The sequence below is a fragment of the Mastigoproctus giganteus genome, chromosome 9 (genome assembly GCF_048544385.1).
Source record: "Mastigoproctus giganteus isolate SK-2022 chromosome 9, ASM4854438v1, whole genome shotgun sequence".
NCBI lineage: Eukaryota > Metazoa > Arthropoda > Arachnida > Uropygi > Thelyphonidae > Mastigoproctus > Mastigoproctus giganteus.
The window spans coordinates 192037515-192060657 of record NC_143583.1 but is presented as its reverse complement, the minus strand read 5'-3'; the positions used below and the strand labels follow the sequence as shown (position 1 = coordinate 192060657).

Genomic DNA, 23143 nt, shown 5'->3' with positions numbered 1-23143 from the left:
AAGAAACACTCCTTGTCTCCATTCTTTGCTCTCTTAGCCAGTGCTTTTTCATACTCAGCCTTGTCCTCCCTAACCTTTTTTTGTGGTACTCTTACAGATCAACTTATAGCTGTTGTAGGCTTCAGTACATTTCATCACTCTGTAATTAGACTGTCCAGCTCCATATTCATCCATCATCTCCTACTCTTGATATCAAGAGTAGGAGACCGGCAGAATTGCTTAACAAGTACAGGTCACTGTTGAAAAAAAGCCGTGAAATAGGGTTGAATTTGAAAGTGTCTGCAATTTTGCCCAGACACGATAGGAGGGAGTATATGATGAGAGCATTGTCGATCAATTTGGCCCTGGAAAGATTGTGCAAGGCTCAAGGGGTAGAATTTTTTTCAGCCTGGACTGTACTTGTTAACAGGAGAGATTGCTTCTACAGGGATGGGATATACTTAAATAGAAAGGGTGCAAGAATATTTGCTGATGCAATCGAGGCAGTGTTAGGTGGGTCGGAAAACTGCTAGCTTGGGGGGATACAAAGACGAACAGATTAACAGTAGCCGCTGGCAGAGGTGAAAGAGATTCTTGCACTGCTTCTATTGGAATGAGCAGAAGCCTGAAAAACAAGATTCAGGATATTTCAGAGAATGCTGGGAGTCATTGCGGTACAAGTAAACATATGGGTTGTGTTAGGGTAGCTAAGAATAGAAACAGGTGCATGTATACCTGTACCTGCGTGTACACCAATGCTAGGAGTTTAGTAAATAAATTTGATGAATTTGAGGTATTGCTCAAAACATCAAAGGCAGATATTGTTGGGATATCAGAGACTTGGTGTCACACAGATATAAGGAATGCAGAACTGGAATTTGGGGAGTACAACGTCTACAGAAAGGATAGACTGGATAGGAAGGGAGGAGGGGTTATGCTATTAGTTAAGAAATACATAAAATCCAAGGAAGTGAAGCCAGTGGACATCGCAGGACAGTGCAGTGTCGAGTCAGTTTGGTGTGACATAAGCATTGAGAGATCAAAATTGAGAGTAGGAGTGTGCTATAGGCCTAATGACTCTGATGAGTATAATAAGAAAGTGTACAGGGAAATAGAGTGGGCCAGTAAATCAGAGAGTCTTATAATGGGAGATTTTAATTTCCCAGATATTGACTGGAATTTGGGGGCTGGTTACTCACACACTAGCAGGGCTTTTGTGGATTTATTGGATGATTGTTTTCTACATCAGCATGTTCGGGAGGCAACTAGAGGAAGTAATACTCTTGATTTGATTATCAGCAGTGATTCTTCATGCATTAAGTATCTGCAGATAAAGGAACCACTAGGTGGCAGTGATCACAGTGTGCTGAAGTGGGATTTACTCAAAGAGGTAACTACCATTAGGGGTAAAGGTAAGGGTTATTCCTTTCGTAAAGGCGACTACGATGGACTGAGATAGTATTTAAATTCTATACAGTGGGACCAACTGATAATGTTACCAACAGCAAATGCAAAATGGGAAGCATTCAAAGAACTTATCTTGGAAGCTACTAGGCTTTACATACCAACTAAGAAATATTGTTCAAGGTTTAGGCCTAAATGGATGTCACATGAACTGATGAGGCATATGGCAGAGAAGAAACATGCATGACACAGAAGCGTATGATAGATACAAGTTGATCTGTAACCAAGTTACAAAGGAGGTTAGGCAGGCGAAGGCAGAGTACGAGAAATCTTTGGCAAGGGATGCAAAGAAAAACAGCAAAGAGTTCTTTACTTATGTAAACTCTAGAAGGAAGGGGATGAATCAGATTGGTCTACTTGATATCGATGGGTCAACTGTTGATGATCCTGCTCAGGTAGCTAACAAACTAAATGAATATTTTGCATCGACATTCACACATGAGGAGTTATTTAGCGAGGGGAAAGCCAGGGGTGTATTCAACTCTAGCAGTAAGCTAGAGAATCTTGTAATAACTGAGAGTAAAGTGGAGGAGAAACTGTTGAAGATAAACACAAGAAAGGCACCTGGGGTGGATAGGATCTATCCAGTTATATTAAAGGAGGCAGCAGAGGAAGTAAGCAAACCCTTAGCCATAATTATGAGAGCTTCCTTGGACTCAGGGGAGGTACCCGCTGACTGGAGATGTGCAAATGTGACCCCAATTCACAAAGGAGGATCAAAGGCTGACACAAGCAATTATAGACTTGTGAGTTTAACTTTTGTTCCAGGAAAATTAATGGAGGCACTAGTTAAAGAGGCACTGCAGGATCATTTAGACAAGTCTTCAGTTATAGTTCGGACACAGCATGGTTTTGTTAAGGGGAAGTCTTGCCTGACCAATCTGATTGGATACTATGATGCAGTCACAAAGGAACTGGATGCAGGGAATAACTTTGATATTATATACTTGGATCTTAGGAAGGCTTTTGATACTGTTGCACATGGAAGACTGCTGCACAAATTGGAGCAGTGTGACATTGGGGGCAAATTTCTGCTGTGGATAAAGGGGTGGTTGTTGTTTGGTTTTTAGGAGCATTAGCAACTAAGGCCATATTGCTCCAAGGATATGCGGTGGTCATTCCCTGACCTTTCCACATCCTCCGTATTTGGTGGTCGCGGGCTCGAACCCCGGTCTAACCAAGAAGCGTGTGCTACGCACTGCTGCTCCTTCCCACCTGGCTACGGAGGCGCCAAAGGGGTGGCTGAGGGGGAGAAGACAGAGAGTGGTAATCAATGGACACTGCTCATCGTGGACTAATGTTATTAGTGGAGTCCCTCAGGGCTCAGTGTTGGGTCCATTATTGTTTTCTGTATTCATAAATGATATTGATGATGGTATATCAAGCTTAATGTCGAAGTTTGCAGACGATACAAAGGTAGGCAGGGTTGTCAAGGACACTACTGACACTATGCTGCTGCAACAGGATCAGGAAAGGTTGAGCAGATGGGCTGAGAGGTGGCAAATGAAGTTTAACATTGACAAATGTAAAGTACTACACATGGGAAACAGCAACCCCAGAGCAACGTATCAACTCTGTGGTACTACAATGACAGTGGTAGAGAATGAAAGGGACTTGGGGGTGATTGTGCAGGCAGATATGAAGTTCTCTGAACAGTGCAGACGGGCTGCAAGAGTAGCTCATGGAGTATTGTCAATGATATATAGCAATTTTTCTAGCAGGGATAAGGAGGTGATTATTCCCTTGTATAAGGCAATGGTCAGGCCACACCTAGAGTACTCTATACAGGTCTGGAGGGCTCATTTCAAGAAGGATGTATAGCTGCTGGAATGAGTACAGAGAAGGGCAACATGATTAGTGAACGGAATAAAGGGGTGCTCTTACGAAGAAAGGCTTAAGTTTTGCAAATTACAGTGTCTGGAGACTAGGCACCAGCAAGGTGATCTGATAGAGGTGTATAAAGCATTGAATGGTTTGAGCATGCTAAATGCTGATGGGATTCTTCCTCTCGCTCAGAATAATCACCTGAGAGGGCATAAATTCAAATTGAGGAAAGACAGATGTAGGATAGACGTGCGGAAATTTGCCTTTAGCCAGCGAGTGGTTGGTTGGTGGAACAGACTTCCATCCCTTGTCGTGGAAGTTGATAGCCTAAATAAGTTTAAGGCTCAGCTGGACAGGTATTTTGAACGAACAGAGGGGTGAAGTGGAAGTGGTTTTTTTTTTTTTTTTTTTTGACTGATGCTGCATAAGCTTGCTTTCTTGCATCAAATGCCTCTACTAATGCTAATGCTAATCCATCTGGACATCCCCTCATACTATCTTTTCTTAACGGTATATATATATGCATTCATGGCTTCTGTAGTTATTGCTTTAAAGGTATTCCATAATTCTAATGTATTCTAATATAAAAGTCAAACAATAAATTCTGCGAGATGAGAACAATTTTTGCAATTGCTCCTTTCAAATTATCAACTTTGTGCAGTGTTCCAATGGAACACAAACTTCCATTGCACATTATCTATCAGGCTTGCAGAAACCCACACAGAAAGCCCAATCAGCTGCCACTGCTATATCTGTCCTCCTTCAGCATCCTCTCAAAAAACTGAAGTACCCTGTAACACAAGGAAAAATGGAGGTCAAGGAGAAGGAAGTACCAAGTGATGCATGATAGAAATTTTTTGTTGAGGAGGAAATGGACACTGTGTGGCGTGTTCCAATGGAACACAAACTTCCATTGCACATTATCTATCAGGCTTGCAGAAACCCACACAGAAAGCCCAATCAGCTGCCACTGCTATATCTGTCCTCCTTCAGCATCCTCTCAAAAAACTGAAGTACCCTGTAACACAAGGAAAAATGGAGGTCAAGGAGAAGGAAGTACCAAGTGATGCATGATAGAAATTTTTTGTTGAGGAGGAAATGGACACTGTGTGGCAGCCTTTCTTTCCAAAAAAAGGGTAAATCCAAAGCTGAGTAAAATAAACCCTCATCACTTTGGAAGCCAACTGGTGGATCTATCAAACCCAAAGAATGGCTAAATTCCTGCAGTGAAATTATTATGGATTCTGGAAAAATAGCAAAAGCACAAACAAGTTAGCTTTTGCTTGCAGGAGACATACTTAAGGCAAATCAGCATGCTTCCTTGAATAATATTACTATCGTATGTAAGATTAGAACAGGGGATGGACCTGCCCATGCAAGAGTGGATGAGAAATTGTTGAAGTTAAACATAAAAAATGCCCCTGGAGTGGATAGAATCTATCCAGTTATATTGAAGGAGGCAGCAAGGGAAGTTAGCAAACCCTTGCCAAAATTATGAGAGCATCCTTAGAGTCAGGGGAGGTCCCTGTGTACTGGAGATGTGCAAATGTGTACCCAATTGACAAAGGGGGACACAAACAGTTATAGACCTGTTAGTTCAACTTCTGTTCTGGGGAAATAATGGAGTCACTGGTTAAAGAAGCATTGCAGGATTATTCTAGACAAGACTGGAGTAATAAGACACAGCATAGGTTTGTTAAAGGGAGGTCTTGTCTGACCAATTTGATTGGAAACTATGATGTGGTCAACAAAGGTACTGAATGCAAAAAAATAATTTTGATATCATATACTTGGATTTCAGGAAAGCTTTTGATACTGATGCACATGGAAGACTGCTGTACAAATTGGAGCAGTATGGCATTAAGGGAAAGTTGCTGTAATGAATAAAGGGACGGTTGAGTGGGGGATGAGAAAGAGTGGGAATAAATGGACACTGCTCTACATGGACTAATGTTATTAGTGGAGTCCCCCAGGGTTCGGTGCTGGACCCATAGTTGTTTTGTGTCTTTATCAATGATATCGATGAAGGTATATCAGGCTTAATGTCCAATTTTGCAGATGATAAGAAGGTTCGCAGGGTTGTTAATGACACTAAAGACAGTCTACTACTGAAACAGGATCTAGAAAATTTGGGCAGATGGGCTGATAAATGGCAACTGAAGTTTAACTTTGACAAAAGCAAAGTACTACATATAGGTAGAAATAACCCCAGAGAAATGTACCAACTTGTGGTACTAAACTCAAGGAAGTTGAGAATGAAAAATACCATAATTGTGCAGTCAGATATGAAGTTTTGTGAGCAATGAAGACAGGCTGCCAGAGGAGGTCATGGAATTTTATCAATGATATATAGGAATTTTGCTAGCAGAGACAAGGAGGTGATTATTCCTTTGTATAAAGCAATGGTCAGGCCACACCTTGAGTACTGCATACAGGTGTGGAGGCCTCATTTTAGGAAGGATGTATAGTTGCTAGAATGAGTACAGAAAAGGGCAACAAGATTGGTGAGAAAAACAAAGGGGTGCACTTACGAAGAAAGGCTTAAGTTCTACAAGTTGCAGCATCTGGAAACTAGGGATCTGTGAGGTGATCTGATCGAGGTGTATAAGTCCTCGAATGGTTTCAGCAGGGTCAATGCTGACAGGATACTTCTGCTTGCTTAGATTAAGTATCTTAGGGGGCATAGATTCAAATTGAGGAAAGACAGTTGTAGAATAGATGTGTGGAAGTTTGTCTTTAGCCAGTGGTTAGTTGTTTGCTGGAACAGACTTCCATCTGTTGTTGTGAAAGTTGATAGCTTAAAGAAATGTAAGGCTGAACTAGATAAGAATTTGGAGTAACCAGATGGGTGAAATTGGAAAGTTTTTTTTTTTTTTTTTTTTGGCTGGTGCTGTATAAGCTTGCTTTCTTGCATCATATGCCTCAACTGGTCCTTGAGGTTGTCACAGATATGCCAGACAAGCTGTACTTGCTACCTGGAGTCTAAAACGTTGATGGAACTGATATTCGGTTGACACTCAAGTCAAGTGGACCCAATTTCAACGAACTCCGGACGGTCTGTGACAGCCAAATCCTCTGCTTGCACCTTCACGATGGTGGGACTGTTAGTAATCCTGGGTATAACCTCCTTGCACAAGTACATGGTGGGTGACCACCCAGGTGTGAACCAATGTAAGCAGCAGTCGACTTGTGGCACCCACACCACCTCATGGAAGAATGCCGCCCCTCTATGTTACCAGGCAGTACTAGGTGGTAGATGACTCTCATCAACCGGTGCAATACCACCACTTTGCTTATTGGAGGCTTGAAGTGGTGGAACCCATGTTTAGTCTCTAGAGCTAAGTTCCGGTCAACCCTTCCCTATCTCTTCCATCATGCAGTATGATTGATGACTTTTGAGGTTATGATGAACATCGTGGCGAGATCCAATATTCCTTACATTTCAAGGGTACAGTTCTAAAACTGAGTTCGCAGGCCAGCCGCTAGTTAGTACACCGGACCGAACCTATTGGAAACTCTCTAGGAGGCTTCCGGATCAGCAAGTTTATAATCTTGCTACCTCTACTCTGCCAGATAGTGACTGGAGGGAGTCCGAGTAGTGGGTATGCGGGGAGCATTGTCAAGGCCACGTTATGTCAAGGATCTGGGTATATTCGGACCATGTGTACGCCATATCCAAAAATTTCATTACTTCATATGCATGTCCCACCTACTTTTCTTACAATTGAATACACCATGAATCGTCAAACTAATAGAGCAAGCTTATCTGCGAAAAGATCTAAACCTCCCAAGCACTTCCTAATTCATTTCACAAATATACGTGGTCTCAATTCTAATCTTAATGATGTCCATTTCCACTTGCAGTCTGCCAAACCCCATGTACTGTTTCTGACAGAATCTCAGTTATTGGTTGATTCAACTACTGCTCATCTCAGATGCCCAAATTATTTGCTGTATGAATCCTTTCACCTCAAAGGTGGTACTTGTGCATATATCTGTTCTGATATTCCCTGTCAGAGACTTGCCAATTTGGAATCTCCTCTCTTTGATCTTCTCTGGCTTAAAATCTCTACCTCATTGTGTAAAATTCATCTGTTGTCTCTACCGTTCTCCCAACTCCACTAATCACTTGGAGCTCTTTGACTTCCTCTCTTTGCAACTTGACTTTGTCCAGTCCAACTTTCCTAACAGTGAGATAATTTTCCTTGGTGATTTTAATGTTCACAACTCCAGCTGGCTTCTGTTTTCTAGTCACACCGACCCAGCAGGTCGAGATGCTGAGGCTTTTGCAATTACTAATGACCTTGCACAGATTGTTAATTTACCTACAAGAATACCGGACAATCCTAATCGTACAGCCAACACACTTGATCTTTTTCTCACAAAGAACCCTTCTAAGTCGAAGTGAGAGGTCCTTTAGTCACTTCAGATCACAACTTGGTGATTGTCTCTTCTCCAATGGAGCCTTTATCTCATGGCTATTCCCAACCTCGTGTTGTTTGGCATTACAAGAATGCAAAATGGATGACCTGCAAGATTTTTTTTCTTCTTTTCCTTGGTCGAATTACTGTTTCAAAACTTCTGATGTCAACGTTTACTCAGATTGTGTCAGTGAAATTATTCTTGCAGGAATGGAATCCTTTATCCCACACTCCACTTTAAAATCTCGTCCTTTATCTAAACCTTGGTTTTCCAATAAATGTGCTAAGGCTGTTGAAGAGAAGAATGTTGCATATCGTAATTGGCTTGTTTCTAATTCTTCAGTTTCATTTTCTGCCTACACCAAATCTCGCAACAATTGTAAAGCAGTTATTAATCAGTCCAAACTAGAGTTTGAACAGGCTAAGAGTAGAAAACTTGCTTCTTGCCCTAATGGTAGCTGAGCATTCTGGTCCCTTGCCAAGCTACTGGCCGCAACTTTTGCCCATCTCTGCTCCTACCGCTGTCCAAACCAGATGGTTCTGTTGTCACTTCAGCCAAGGATAAAGCTGACCTGCTAGCATCCCATTTTTCTCCCAACTCATGTATTAATGATCTTGGTAAAACACCTCCCACCATTCCCAACACGCTCCATTCAATGCCTCCTGTGGTCTTCCGTCAAAAGGATTTTGACAAATCTTGATGCTAAGAAAGCTCCAGGTCCTGATGGTATTCCTCCACTTGTTCTCCTGAACTTACTCCTATTCTTTGCCACCTTTTTTCTCTCTTATTCCAAAGGTGTGTTTCCTTCTGCTTGGAAATTTTCATATGCAGCCCAGTTCCTAAAAAGGGGGACAAATCCCTCCCATCCAATTATCGTCCCATTGCAATTACTTCTACTCTTTCTAAAGTAATGGAGAAATCAATTATCTGCCACCTCTTAAACTAACTATAAACCTTCCATCTGATCAACGATCACCAGTATGGATTCCGTCAGTGTCAATCCACTGGTGATGTTCTGGTTTACGTTACCCATTTATGGACTAATTCAATGGAAAGATTCGGTGAAACACAAGTAGTTGCTCTTGACATCTCAAAGGCTTTCGATCGTGTTTGGTATAAAGGTCTTCTAAACAAGCTTCCATCTTATGGTTTGCCAACTCTTTTTGTAATTGGTTATCCAGTTTTCTCTCTGATTGCTCACTGGGAGTGATGGTAGATGGCTCTCTGTCTTCTAACTTCTCCACTAATGCCGGTGTCCCTCAAGGTTCAGTTCTCTCCCCCCCACTCTATTCCTCTTGTATATTAATGACCTTCTTACATTGACTGGAAATCCTATCCATAGTTTTGCCGATGATAGCACATTGCATTCCACTTTCCATTTTGAGAAACCTTGTCCTGCTCAATCAGCTTCAACTTCTCGAAAATCTGCTACCAATTCCTTAAATGCCGTTCTCCAGGTAATTCTCAAGTGGGGCAAAGACAACTTAGTTGATTTCAACCCTTCTAAAACTCAGTCTTGTCTTATATCTCGCAAAAAGGATTCTTCTGCTCCTATGATTATCTTTAGTGACACTCCGATTTCTAAGCAAAATGATAGATCTCTTTTGGGGATTACTCTGACTTCTAATCTCTCTTGGCACAAGCACATTACAAATATTGCTTCTTCTGCATCTAAAAAACTTGGTTTTCTCTTTCGCTCTCGGCTTTACTTTTCTTCCAAACAGCTGCTCACTCTATATAAATCGCAAATCCACCCTGCCATGGAATATTGTTCCCACATCTGGGGTGGTGCCCCCAAAACCTCTCTCAGGCTTCTTGATTCCATTCAGAAGAGGGCAGTTAGGTTAATTAATGATTCATCTCTAACAGAGTCTCTCCACTCGCTGTCTCATAGACGCACTGTTTCTGCGGCATGCCTCTTCTACAGATACTTCCATGGGCACTGTTCTTTTGAATTAGCTTCTATAATTCCCGCTCTCTCTTTCAAAACAGTCCGAACATGTGCCGCTACCAGCCAACATCCATTTACTGTCCAACTTCAAACTCACAGAACCAACTTTTCATCTTCCTCATTTATTCATTCAACTGCCGTTTTCTGGAACAACCTTCCTTCATACGTATTTCCTGAAAATTACAATCTACAGAAGTTCAAGTCCAATGTCAACAAATATCTTCTTTCATCTTCTCAACCTCCAACCCAAGCACGGTACTAAGTACTATAGGTTCTAATACCTCTCGTGTTTGGGGTTTACATAAAAAAAAAAAAAAAAAAACTAAGGCTAATGCTTAAAAAAATGAATGTTAACAGCATTCCAATTAATTTTAAATTACAATTACCTGCCAGAGCGATGGGTTGGTAGCTATGTAAATAACAATCATGTGAAGGAGTTACCCAGCAGAGACTGAAAGATCAAAGAAAGCACTGGTAGAACTACTGGAAATTCCCACACGATGTTATCTTAGTGACAATTTAATCAGAGTATGGAAGAAGTGTATGTCAAGCAATTCATAGAAAAACATGGAGAAAGAGGCAAACAAAATCCTTTATTTTGTATATGATATTCTTTATTAAGAAATTAATATAGAATAAATAAAATAATTAAATTATATTCTTTTCGTTATTTTTTTGAATTTTATAGGTTGAGAAACTAAAAAAAACTAGGTGCTAAAGAGACAGGGTTTCACAACAAGTTTTGATGTTCTTTCCTAAATGCTTCCAAACAGTATTCCTTTCAATCGCAATACAATAATAGTTGAAATTGAGTAGTTTAAATGTTTTATTTTTGAATTGCAGAAAGTTATGTCTAATAGCATAAAAGAAATGTAAGCACATATTGCATTAAATACCTTAGCCTTGAAGATATAACATAATTATAATGAAAAAATATAATGTAAACATAAATATATAAATATTAACTGTTACCTCTCTCTCTCTCTCTCTCTCTCTCTCTATCATTATTATTAGTATTAGTGGTAGCAAAGAAAACAAGAAAGCAAGCTGGCCACATCACCTGTCCATCCCCTCCAATAATTTGTCTATTGGAAGGAATGGACTACAGTTCATCGCTTCCAATAGACTCTGTGATATTCTCAGTTCTTCCTTGAATTTATTTAAACTACTCACTTCCACAATAACAGATGGAAGTGTGTTCCAATAATGAATGGCTCACTAGCTGAAAGAAAATTCTATACATCTATTTTACAAATCATCCTTCCTCAATTTAAATTTATGTATATAGTCCCCCTTATATGGAAATAGTCCGAATAACAGGAAGAATACCATCAGTATTGAGCTTGCTTAATTCATTCAATGTCTCCAGATGCTGAAATTTGCATAACTGAAGCCTTTCTTGGTAAGAGCATGCTTTTGTTCCCTCACCAATCTCCTAACCACTCTGTGCACCTGTTCCAGCAGATCTACATCCTTCCTAAAATGTATGCAGTACACAAGATGTGGCTCAATCATTGCCTCGTACAATAGGATCCGTCTGTCAATAACTTACTGTTTTGCCATGTTTTGGTTCATTGACACCATGACATTCCATATTTAGCACTTCTCCTCTATATTACCTTATTATTCTTTATTTCTCTAATAATTTTAAAATTTCCATAATTAAAGAAGAAACTGATACACATTTATCAAAACAAAATCAATTTATTAATAAAGCTGAAACTTACCCTGTACTACAAGAATCATCTGAAGTTGGGGTATATATTGTATATACTGTCATGTCAGGTGCAGAGCCCTTAAAACACACAAAAAAATTCCAAGAAATTTTAATCACATAGGACCAGTTTGACATAAAATATGAACTCAAAAAATTTGAATTTAGAACATCATAAAATAACAGGACTACATTAGACTTTCACAATAACAGCACCTTTGGGGATTCAAGGTACTGTTATTTCGATTTTTCCATTATCTAGAAAGTTTTATTTTTAATATATTTAATGCAGAAATAATGAGGCTAAATAAGAAATACAGAGATTAAGAATGTGATTTTATTAATTTCACATAAAAACATAAACATATTGATAATCCAATGTTATATTCTGCCATTAATACACTCCTGCTTATGCCCCATTCTATTTTCTTTATTATATCAAGTTTACTCTGCACGGGTAACACAGCGGTATCATCATTGTCCTCCCTACACTGGGTAGAAAAGGCCTGGGTTCAGATCTTGTTGATTACATGAGGAACTTATGGTATTTTTTCACTCCATGGTTGAGTTGATGGGTCTCAGTTGTAAATAGCAAGGTTTTCCCCCCCCCCCTAGAAACTGGGGTTTTTCATCCAGAAAAACAAGCAAATCGACCAAGAACGCACGCAATTTATAGACACAATACAGGAACTCCCCGACTTACGTAAGGTTTGCATTCCACGGAATGCTACGTGTCGGATTTTATGTAAATCGGAATTTCGCCTATGCTTGTATAGCACTTGCTACTGTGCTCGCTGAATTGATTAAATCAAAAAAGAACTGTTCGACAAACATGTAAATAGAATTATTTATTGTATTTATTCCATTTTTGTTATCCCATGTGCAGGAAAAATTACGAAAGCATGAAATTAAAAAAAATTTTCAAAAACAGAGGAGAAAGGCATAATGTCAGTAAGTTTTACCTCCCGAGCATCACTGCCAGAATTGACGTCTTCAGTTGATACGTATGCCGATGCGGAGGTTGAAAGCTATGGAGATTTAGAAGGGGTCGGCCACTCAAACTCAACCTTACGAAAGAATATGTTAATGGATGACTGGGCGGTGGCTTTTTATTTTGCATCGTAGATTTCTTTGTAGCAAGCAAGCATATATTTATTTTTTATTTATTTATTAAATCTGTTTATTGCTCTGCTCAAGAGCCACCCCCTGGACAGCAGAAAGCTAGGGGGTTGATATTTACATTCAGAGGTTAAGACAGGGACATGTATGTGGCGGTTACATGGAGCACATGTATGCTTAACCTGAATGGTACAGAACTTACAGTGTTTATTATTTTACATACTTGAAAGTTCTGCAATACCAAAGTGTCCCGAATGAAAGGATATTATTTTATCAAAAGTGCTATAAATTTCAAAACCATGAGAAATATGTACAAAAAAATAAAGGATTGAGGCAATCCTTCACCAGTTGTTGCCTGTGGTATCTCTTCAATCTTGACTGCCTTAGTACTCACAGCCAGGTATCTTTGCAGTAATAGATTCTAAGAGAGAGGACCAGTGACGACTTCAATTCATTTTATTTTTCATTCATCTTGTCATGGGATGCATTGTCATGACAATTTTCATTCTGGCTTCTCATAAGTGTAAGTTTGTATATGTGTATCATTCACACCTTTGTTAACTTTTAAGAATAGTTTGCTGTCAAGATCTATCTTCTCAAACCTTGCCATTGCTGATGCAATTTCACAAAACACCATTTCCATCTCTCTGGTGATGATACATCTCAGCTCCTCATTTGGTTCATCTTAAGCTTCTTCAGCATTTTCTTCTTTCACTATCGCTGCCTGCAAGTCAATAAGTTCTTCGTTAGATAATTCCTTCGCTTCTTCCTCTATTAACTCCCCCACGTCTTTAGCATCAACCTCCAACTGAAGTAGTTCTGCAATCTTACCAGTAACCTCTTCATATGATTTGTCGTTTTCAAACCCTTTGAAGCCTTTTATGTTCTGTGACCAGATTTTCTTCCATGCACTATTTAAACAACTTTCAGTAATTTCTGCCCAGGCCTTATTAATGTTTAAGATGCCATGGTAAATATTGTAAGATTTCCAAAAGTCTCTTAATGTAAAATTTTTCTCATCGTCTACTGCAGACAATGCCCGAGCAAATGTTGCGCGTAAATACACAGATGAAAAATATTTCGAGTATGCTGGAACGATTACATCTGAGGTAGCATTTAAAACAATTTCTACATAAAAATTTCTTATTTATTTAAATGTTGATTTGGTGGTATCTACGAGAAGCTTAAGTTACATTAAGAACACCACTTTATTTTTTTTTCACATTATTCTAACGTAAAGCGGCTTTTTTTTTTTTTCAAAATTCACTTACACATAATTTTTTTGATATATTTGCACTACTTGCAGAGTGCTTCACTCTTTTGTTTAAGGATGCTTAAAAGGATATATAAATGTATAAAATTTTGATTTTGATATGAATAATCTCTTTAAAAGTTTATTTTAAATTGAGTAGAAAGCATATGAGTATTTGCAGAAAGAACAGAGAAAGAGGCTTATTTCAGATGTGCTATTTAGATATGAGTACCTGCCCTTTTATCCTCATGCACACCACTCCAAAATATGCTGTTATACATTTTTTGTAACATCCTTTTGACACCGACTGAAAACTTTGGATTTTGATGGTTGTGTCATAAAAGGATTTCAAACATTTCAAGATATCTCACTGACTTGACATCTTGAAATGATCTTGAGTTATATTGGTATTTACAACAGTCATGTTTTTTTTTTTTGTTTTTTTTTTAACAGATGTTGAGATAGGTTTGCTGAAAATGAAATCTTTCCATTTAATCTTTTCCTTCCTGTTTTTATAATTTAACTATGAAATTAAATCAAAAGGATAATTTTAGATTTGTTGATAAGTTACTATAATAAAACTTTGATTTTCAGTAAAAAAAAAATATATAAAAAACTTACATTATGTGGTTTGTAAATTGCAGTTATCAGTATTTATTTTTTAAATCAGATGCTTAATTTCCTTAGCTGTTATTATATGATTCTGCAGGTTTGGAATTATATTTTAAACAGATCTTCATGAAAACATTTTTCATGAGCAGAACGGTATTTTAATTAACTTGACATCTTAATAATAATATTGTCATTGCAGAATTGAAGTAGGCTAATTTTAAAAACAAATAATTGGTAATTTTCAGAAGCTTTTAGATAACTCGACAAACTTTTGGAAAGAATGGAAGGGTGAAATGGGACGCTTTTTTTTTTTTTTTTTCTTGGCTGATGCTGTATAAGCTTGCTTTGTTGCATCATATGCCTCTACTAATGCATAATGCATACTATGCTTTTAAATTCGAAATAACACCCTGATCCATAGGTTGGATGAGTGAAGTCGTGTTTGGCGGTAGAAATATGGTTCTCACGTTCAAATTAAATCATCTAGATGTGTTGGATGTCTAGGAGCATTATCTAATAGAAGCAAAATCTTGAAATGAACATCGTTGTCTTTACAATATTTTTCAACCTCGAGAATGAAGAAGCATTTAAACCAATCCTCAAAGGGAGATATTTTATCCATGCTATCTGGTTCGACTGGAAATGCATGGGCAGGGTGGCTTTATTGATGCCCTTAAATGCACAGAGAATTCCAGAATTGTACACAAGCAGTGGTATTAATCTGTAATCCCCCGCTGAATTAGCCCCAAGCAAGAGTGTGGCCTTATCTTTTGAAGCCTTGAAACCTGGCATTGTCTTTTCCTCTTTGTCAATGTATGTTCGATCCAGCATTTTTTTCCCAATACAGAGCAGTCCATCAACGTTAAAAATTTGCTGTGTTGAATAGCCACCTTCATCAATAATTTTTTCCAACACATCACAAAATTTCCCTGCAGCTGCAGAATCAGCACTGGCAACTTCATCACATACTTTAATGTTTTGGAAACCAGTGCGATGCTTGAACCTATCAAATCACCCATTGCTTGCCACGAACTTGGGTTGGGGCTCGCTGTACTTATCCTTAATGTCTTCATAAATACTTCTTGCTTTTGATTGAATGGCCATTGGACTCAGGGGTGCTCACTTCTGAATCTGATTTTACATTATTGATTATATTATTAACAGCTGTTCCATCTTCGACATAGCACCTGAACTCTGTTTTGTGATCATTGTTGATCTTAAGTGCGTTGATCCTTTGACATGTTCCTTTATATGCACCCTGTCCTTTAAAACAGTATTCACTGTTGAAGCAGCGAGACCTAATTCCCTTGCAACAAACGACAAACTTTGTCCTGCTTCGTACTTCTTATCATTTTCATTTCTTCATTTCTAAATCAATTTTGTATCATTTACTGGCATTACCACCACTTGCACTTTTCGTTGGTTGTTTTCCCTTCATCATTGTAATAAGTAAATAGGAATGAAGAGAAGTTTCTGAAAATTTATTTTTTATATGATTGAAGATTTCAGGAAGGGGGAACACATTTCACCATATTACCATAAAAACCCACACAATTGCAGTTATCAGTATTATCGCATATGCAATAAGATTGAGTTTACTACCCGTTTATAATTAGATGCACTAACAGAAAAGCCCAATAAACAGGAAAGTGCAAATTTTTTTTAATGTTTTTTGGTTGTGACCTCCAGAAACGTGCTTTAGAAAAATATCACAAAGGCATTAAAAATTGATTCTTATAACGGAACATATGATAACGATGAAAGGGTAGTGCAATTTCCATTATAAATATGACCTTTTAGAGAGATAAATAGCTTAGTAATATAACGCAATATTTTCAACTTCCAAGGACTTGGAATGAATTACCAAAAAAAAAAAAAAAAACAATGTGTTATTGGGTTCACATTACGGTATTTTTGCGATACCTCCATTTATTCCTACGGGATGCAAAATACATTTCCAAGATTTTTTTTAAGTTTGCACCGGCCAGCAAAAACTTGCGTAAAGTCGAATTTCTGTAAGTCGAGTATTACTTAAGTCGCGGAGTTCCTGTACACATGGATATGTGAATTAACTTTCTGGGTGACTCTAATATAATAGTTTGGATTATATCAAGTTTGTCACTAAGTTTTAATGTTGTTGTTCTTCTTTTCTTCTCTGTATGAGGTTTATTAACTTTAGGAGCCATAATGAGGGGTTTTTAATTTAAAATAAATGTAAAACAGAGGTATAATGTGATATCAGTACAGAATTCACTTTCAAAATGGAGAATATAAACAAATATAGTAATCACATGACTTGTCATTTTCTTTTTTCAGCACTGAAAGATATCTGCGCTGTATGTAAACATCAAAATCTCAATGTGCCGTTAGCTCGAATGTTCCATTATTTGGGGTGCCATTATTTCGACAGTCAACTGTACTTAGCTAATTCCAGATGAAGAGAATAGGATGCCTCCATAAGTTATTTCATGTTTGTCAGCTTGCATAACATGCATATTACTGTGTGCACGCACATTCTACAGCCATAGTATATTAGAAGGTAACTGAAGCTATTGACAGGCCCAGTAAGTTGATAATGGATATAATAAAGAACTTAGAGGATAATTCAAATAACACTAACTATTCTTAATAGCAGGAGTGAATTATATAAAAATATAATTTAGAAAAATTATCAAAATCAAAATTATATGATTATTTTGAGTTTTTCAGGCCAGTGTACTTATATTAAAGCCACTGTACTTATAGGTTGAAAAGTTCTGAAATATGAAGGGAGTTTGAAAGGTTTGTCACCTGAGTATGAGGAGTTTATTTGAGGAGTCTACTAACAAGTTACTTTTCAACATATTACAATTTGCCACTGATGCTGCAATACACTGATTCCAGTGGCAAAAAAAGTTTTCTCTTGGGCCTCCAGGAATACATCCACTGCAGCAATGACATCACTGTTGGTGGAAAAATGGATGCCAACCAGGCATTTTTTTCAAAATAAGAAATTGGTGAAAGTCTGATGGTGCTAGATCCAATGAATGTGAAGAGTGATCCAAGATTCCAAAGCCACGCTCATGCAATGCAGCCATGGCAATAACACACCTGTGAGCAGGCATGTTGTCCTGGTGGAATAAGACTCTTATGCTGAGTTTTCTTCACTGTTTGTCTTTGATGTTTTTATGCAAACATCTCGCAAGATATGCATAATAGTCCTCTGTGACTGTCTGGCAATTCTGAAGACAATCCATTGGCAGCTCCATCAGCATCCAGAAAGCTGATGCCATTACCTTGCACGCAAAAGAAATCGACTTGGCTTTCTTTGGAGGGAGAGAAGAGCTTGTTTCCATTGTTTGGACTGTTAGTTTGTCTCTCGCTTAAAGTAATGACCCAATTCTCATACATGGTCACAAATCTTATAAAGAAATTTGATGCATCTGCTTGAAAATGAGACAAATGTTCACTTGACTTAACAACTCTTTTACATTTTTGATCTGCAGTAAACAACTTTGGGACCCATCACTGACACCTTTTTCATAGTGAAAAACTCTATTATGTAGTACACATGTTCACAGGGGATGCCCAAGGTGCTGTCAACATACTGAACTTTCACTTGCTGATAACTCATCACCAGACCATGCACACTGTCAACTTCTGAAGTGATCGACATTGCAGGTCTTTCACAGTGTATGTCATCTTCCATGCTCTCCCTCATTTAAATTTTGTTGCCCACTTTTTAACAATGGAATAGGAAGGGTGTTAGTCCCTTTTTTTCTAAATACTGGATGACTGCAAACACATTCTACAGCCATAAATTAATTCTGGTGATTAATTCTGTCCATCTTTCCTCACTCGCACAACTGTGTTGAGCATTACTGAAACTGCATGAATGGTTTACTGTTTGAACGTTTGAAGTATTATACATTACATATAGAAATTGTTAACACTGTTACCCTTTCATACTCAGGCCATGAACTTTTCAAATACCCTTTATATATATTTTTATTTTTATTTATTTTTTATTATTTTTTGCATATTACAGTATTTCTAAAAGGTAAACTCATATGCTTTTCTGAACTCAGCTGTGTTAGTGGGCAAATCAATATTGTGATGGGCTAGATGTAGATGGTAGCAAGTCCAAAATCAACGCACACACACACAGGCTATTAAATAACAAGGATGCACGTGCAGCCACTACACACCAAGCACCACTTGTGAAACAAAGACACAGAAGTTGACCTTTAATCTTTTCCTAGTTGCCTGCCAAGTCATGTAACAAGATGGTAATCAATGGGTGCTGCTCTTCGTGGACTAATGTTATTAGTGGAGTCCCACAGGGTTCGGTGTTGGGTCCACTGTTGTTTTGTATATTTATCAATGATATTGATGAAGGTATATCAGGCTTAGTGTCGAAGTTGAGAAGTGGCAACTGAAGTTTAACACTGAAAAATGCAAAGTACTGCACATGGGTAGAAGTAACCCCAGAGAAACATACCAACTGTGTAATATTACACTTAAGGTGGTAGAAAATTAAAAAGACATGGGAGTAATTGTGCAGTCAGATATGAAGTCTTCTGAGCAATGCAGACAGGCTGCCAGGGCAGGTCATGGGGTTTTGTCAATGATATATATAGAAATTTTGCTAGCAGGGAAAAGGTGATTGTCCCTCTGTATAAGGCAATGGTCAGGCCACGCCTTGAGTACTGCATACAGGTCTGGAGGCCTCATTTTAGGAAGGATGTAGATTTGCTTGAGTGTGTCCAGAGAAGGGCAACAAGATTGTGAGGGGAATGAAGGGATCCCTCTTACCAAGAGAGGCTTAAGTTCTGCAAATTGCAGCGGCTGGAGACTAGGCACCTGCGAGGTGATCTGATTGAGGTGTATAAGGTCTTGAATGGGTTGAGCATGCTGAATTCTGATGGGATTCTTCCACTTGTTCAGACTATGAACCTAAGGGGGCATAAATTCAAATTGAGGAAAGACAGAGGTAGAATAGATGTGTGGAAATTTGCCTTTAGCCAGCGGGTAATTAATTGCTGGAACAAACTTCCATCTGTCATTGTGGAAATTGATAGGTTAAATAAATTTAAGGAGGAACTGGACAAACATTTAGAGGGAATTGTTTTGTAATTTTTTTTTTTTTTTTTGTTTTGTTTTGGCTGATGCTGCATAAACTCATACACTTGCTTTCTTGCATCATATGCCACTACTACTACTATTACTACTATTACAATGCACTCAGATGTAAAATGAGATAGTTTTTTCATTACCTTATGTTTTTGCAGTTTGACAGAAAAATGGCACATAATCAAATAAGGAATCAACCTCAAATTTTATAGGACATTTAATAAAATTCTATAGTTTTATATTCTATAAACTTAACCATTCAGTTTAATTACAACTGTATATTGACTCTTGATTTTTTAAGGAGTCCTTATGTGCTGTAATGTAAAAATTAGATCGTATGTATAGCTTAGCTTAATTTTCAGCACTCACCTCTTGAGTGCTGAAAATTAAGCTAAGCTATACATATGATCTAATTACAACTGTATAATATTTATTACTCTTCTCCCAAATACTTTTTTTTAAGTCTCTTTTCTTTCTATATATATATATATATATATATATATATATCACTCTTCAAAAATGACAAGATGTTCACAACTTACATAACAATACATTGGAAGTATGCATGGACCTATCTAAAGCTAACAATACCACATTAAAAGTACATTTAATCTATGAATTTATTTTTTACATACAAATTTAATGGAAAAGAGAAATAACAGCCAGATTTCTATTTGTCTAATTTTAATGAAATGGCTAGATGAATACTTTTAAAAGGCCCAAATATGAAAGTTTATGAAAATCTGTCCATTGAGAGGCCAGTTATTGTTTGCAGATGCACATTACGCATGTATGTTAACATGCCTAAAAACTAATGGAAAACTATAATTCAGTTTTTGAAATAATTTAAGTTGGGGGATAATACTGGTTGTAATAAGTTAGTAATTAATTTACTGTACTGTACGATGATATCACAAATATAGTCACCATACACAAGAACAAGAAGACAGTATTCATGGGTTATATGACAATGGGCACACAACACTATTAGAAATAATAGGAATTTTTCTAACCAAATATACTACTGTAATAGTTTGCTTTATTGTATGCCACTGTATATTGCACTAGAGACACACATGCAAGACTGTTCGGTGATGATGTGTATAGCACAAGCTGTACTTTTTTTTTTTTTTTAACCCAGTGCTAGCAGCAGGTCTCCTGATAGGTCACAAAAAAAAAAAAATAATAATATTCCTATGTTAACCATTAACCAGTGATTAAAAAATCTTTTTTTACAGTTTTTGTATAGAATTTTATTCTGTCAGGTAACCTGCCACGGTCTTTGCAACCATTTGGCTTTTTGTTTGAAGAGTCGCAAGGTACCAGAAAAACACCAATGTTGTGCTTGTTTATAGTTTCATGTTACTTGTTTCTTTTCTCCCACTGGTTCAATAATCTACAGTCTTACCAGAAAACACCAATGTTATTTTCTGGTAAGACTGTTACCCTAGTTGTTTTTGAAAAATTTATTACAGTTTTCATATAGTAAAGACAAAAACATGAAACTTGATATTCACTTGATAGACACTACTCTGCAGGAAGCAATGTATGTAGATTAAAATTCATGTGCCGTGGATTACACCAAATTAGAAATAATTTTTGAAATAAACCTGAAAACAGAAGTAACTAGATACGCCCATCAGCATGATAGAATTGAAAATGTGATTCATCAGGCTAGGTGACAGATTTCCACATGATGGTTGTCATGTGTAGGTGCTGATGTGCCCATGCAAGGTGCAGTTTCTTGTGTCCTAAAGTGAGCATGTTTACCTGTGACAGCTGTCACTGCCATAGCCTATATGAGCTAATGTCCAGCACATAGTCCATGTGGATATTAGTCTTGTTATTCCTACACTGTGCTGGGTTGTTAGCTGGGCCACTGTGCTATGTTGCTGCTATTATAAAATGAGACAAATAATGTTCACCACAGGTGTCAACCATATATTGCTGTCCCATGTGTGACTTTTGGCTGGTTGTTCAACTGCTGTTGAGTCAAGCATGATAAACTTGTGGCACCACAGAATGGGAGTACTTAACCATATTGGCTGTTGTGAAGATACTGGCACTTACACATTGTGTCCCCACAATCATTCCACATTCGAAGTCAGAGAGAGATCTCAATGCTGACCCATTCTTCCTTGCAGATTCTTCCTTCCTTGCATGTGGTGATCACAAAAACTGATCACCACATGTGCAAACTACAATCTTAATTCAGCTGTTCCAACTTTGGGTCATCAGCATCACAAGCAGCCCATTTCATGAGGGTGTTGCTAATGCAAAGCCAACTCAGTGTATTTACAGCACTGGCCCCACATACAAGAGATAATCAAAAAATTTCCATAACTGAATTTGTCAAAAATATCTGTAAGCTGAATGAGAAAATATGCCAGAAGGTTCATTGCTCTAACTCTTACATTTCTTTTGTTACAGCGCTGTATGTGTGTGACAGAGTGTCATCATGGATAAAGCTGAATATCAATCGATTATCAAATTCCTGTTTTTGAAAGGCAAACAGCCAAGGACTATCCATGAAGAGATGTCTACCATGTATGGGGATAGTAGAGACAGTTCAAGTGTGGCCAGGAAGGCATCAATGATGAGCAAATAAGTGGACAGCAATCCACATCTCACATTGCTGAATTCATGTAGAAAATCAAACAGCTGATCCTCAATGACCACCAGATAACAATTAATCAGATAGTTACTGAGACTGGGATAAGCTATGGATCAGTGGAAAGCATAATTCACGATTTGAAAATGAATAAGATCAGCATGATGAAATCATCACTCGCTCACGTCTTCAGAAAAAAGGCAGGTCTGCTCTGATGAAATGATCGCCATGTATGACAGTAATCTTGACCTGCTTTTTTTTCCTGATGGGTGACTATGGATGAATTGTGGATACATCATGCTGATCCAGAAACAAAAAAAAAAAAAACCAGGTTTCAAAACAATTGAAATGTCCATCATCACCAACTCTCAAAAAAGGCCATAGTGCAATCATCTACAGGGAAAGTGTTTCTGTCAGTTTCCTGGGATGAGATGGGCATTATTCCCACAAATTACTTGGAGAAGGATATCATTATCAATGCACATTACTACTTACTGAAGCAATTACATATGGTAATTAGGGAAAAGCAATGAGAAATGCTCAGCAAAGGCATGTTATTACTTCATAACAATGCACCAACCCACAATGCTGTTGCAATCACTGATCTTGCTTGGAAGTTAGGACTTCATATTTTGCCACACCCACCTTACTGACTTGACACCCTGACTTGGCACCTTCTGACTTCTTCCTCTATCATCAGCTGAAGTTATTTTTGTATGGAAAGAATTTTTTTGGCAATGCACAGATAATTTCTGCAACAGAAGTATGGTTTCTAGAGCAAAGTCAGGCCTACAAAAATGGCATAAGGAAGTGCCGCAAAAGATGGGAAAAATGTGTCACTTTTGGTGGTGACTACATAGAAAAGGAGTAATATATGTTCCAAATCTCAGCCTTCTGTGACACACAGAACCTGGTCAGGGGAAAAAATCTTTCATACCCCTCACACACATTGGTATTGGAACAACTATGTTGTTGTTGTTGTTTTTGTATTTGGTTTTTAGGAGCATTAGCAACTAAGGCCATATTGCTCCAGGGATATGCAGTGGTCATTCCTTGACCTTTCCGCATCCTCCGTATTTGGTG

General features: G+C 37.9%; 1 protein-coding gene across 1 annotated transcript in view; it reads right to left on the bottom strand.

Moving 5' to 3' along the window:
* The window catches only part of LOC150080979 (protein grainyhead-like), a 271124-nt gene that overhangs the window by 43736 nt on the left and 204245 nt on the right, over positions 1–23143 (bottom strand). The window contains exon 13 of the mRNA XM_090380871.1: positions 11368–11435. Coding sequence (XP_090236997.1) covers positions 11368–11435 — 68 coding nt within the window. The remainder of the gene's footprint in view (positions 1–11367; positions 11436–23143) is intronic.